Here is a 1,763-nt window from a genome sequence, read left to right as displayed (position 1 = left end):
TAAAAGAATAAAATGGTACTATATTTTTGTATTAAAGGAGTTTTTTTAATTATCACTCATTTATAAATAGAATAAGAGGAAATAAAATTTAGTCTCCAATAATTTAGTAAGTGTGGTCAACTTTAGATATTGTTGTGCCAAGCACAGATTTACCTGCTGCCTTTAACCTAATAGGAAAACAAGATGCATCCTCTAATCTTTACAAAAGAGTAGTTTAATAATAAAAAAATTAAACTCAACAAAAAAAATTCCCCTCATCGTCTTTCTTTGTTACTACCTTCTAAATTTCATCTTATGACAATTTTAACTTCCTAATGCCCCCACAAGAAGATTTCAGATTGCAACAAAGCATAGTAGTTAGCTCTCTCATCTTCAAGTTCCCATAATTTATCACATAAAAAAGAAAACTCATCTCCACCGTTAAATCCATCATCTTCCCCCAAAAAACCAATTAACCCATCATTATCCCCACTAGTAGTGTTTGGAATCCCAAGTTCATCATCAGAGGCTTGAAGAAGATGCCTCATGACTTTCACTTTCTCATCTTCCTCCTCTTCTTTCAACTCATGAGGAGTAGAAAAATAAGTGAGGGTAGAATTGTCATCTAAATTGCAACCAAAAGTAGTGAGGTTATTTTGGTCATTTTGATTATCTTGAGAAATCAAAAGGGTGTCTTTGTTGTTAGAGGCACATGTGATTTCTTGTTGGAGAGTTGTCATAATAGGAGAGAGGTCTTGTGTTGACTCCTCTTCCTCTAAATCAAGAAGTGAGATTATGTGGTTGTATGGTTTGTGTCTCTTAGAAGAATACTCTTCAAATTCTAAATCTTTTTCCATTTGGGCTTCTCTAGGCCTCTTTGGTACCTCACTTTCCTCCATTTATTTTTCACAAAAAAATATAGAGAGGAAAAGAAAAAGGAGACAATGGAATGATGAAGCAAGTTGAACGAAAAATAGGGTTATGAAGAACTATTGAAAGTTTAGCCAAGGATGATAATAATATGAATAGGGTGGAAACATTTATATATAGGAGAGGAGAAAGATGAAGTAATGGTCAAAATATGGGGAAATGGAGAGGAACGGATTCATGGGAATATTTTAATTTGGGTAATAGCTTTAAAACGTTGGTTTGTTGAACTAGACTAGGGTAGCGGAGAAAAAGACTAATTTTGCTTTTATATAACTTTTTATTTAAAATATTTTCTTATATTCTATATTAAAATTTATATATATTAAAATGTTCTTTTTTTTTTCAAAAGGTTGCAAAATGGGAATATCATTTCAATTTTTGAAAGATTATTTTTTTTTATAGATTATTTATAGCAATTTAATTTTTTTAATAATAAATGATTAATTGTTAATTTAATAAATAAAAATTAATTAAAAAAATTACATTAAATTTTAATTAACAATGTCCACATAAATGTTCTATGGTCCCAAATCTAATTGTCCTTGTCTAACTCTTTGAACGACTTGAAGTTGATGTTACTAGAGGACAGTTATATGAATATCTTTAATTAATATTTGATGTATTTTTTCAATGTAATGTATTTTTTTGCTTTTTAATTTAATGTATTTTATTTAATTTAATTTTATTAATATAATATAATTTTTTTATTATTTTATTTATTAGATCCAAAAGAAAAATAAGAGAAAGAATATAATAAAGTTGTTAAAATAATATAACAACTCAATTGTTTTGACACATCAATTTAACCACATTAATTTTTTTATTAAATTATTTTTTTAATTTTATTAATATAA

At 27.2% G+C, this 1,763-nt stretch overlaps 1 protein-coding gene across 1 annotated transcript; it reads right to left on the bottom strand.

Moving 5' to 3' along the window:
* On the bottom strand, positions 1–1,107 carry LOC101512365 (uncharacterized). The gene has a single exon (XM_004489970.4). The coding sequence runs from the start codon at positions 876–878 to the stop codon at positions 312–314; it is 567 nt and encodes a 188-aa protein (XP_004490027.1). The 5' UTR covers positions 879–1,107; the 3' UTR covers positions 1–311.
* Between the last annotated feature and the right edge of the window lie 656 nt (positions 1,108–1,763).

Source organism: Cicer arietinum, chromosome 2 (assembly GCF_000331145.2).
Source record: "Cicer arietinum cultivar CDC Frontier isolate Library 1 chromosome 2, Cicar.CDCFrontier_v2.0, whole genome shotgun sequence".
NCBI classification, from domain to species: Eukaryota; Viridiplantae; Streptophyta; class Magnoliopsida; order Fabales; family Fabaceae; genus Cicer; species Cicer arietinum.
The sequence above is the reverse complement of the archived record's forward strand: the minus strand, read 5'-3'. Positions and strand labels throughout refer to the sequence as shown.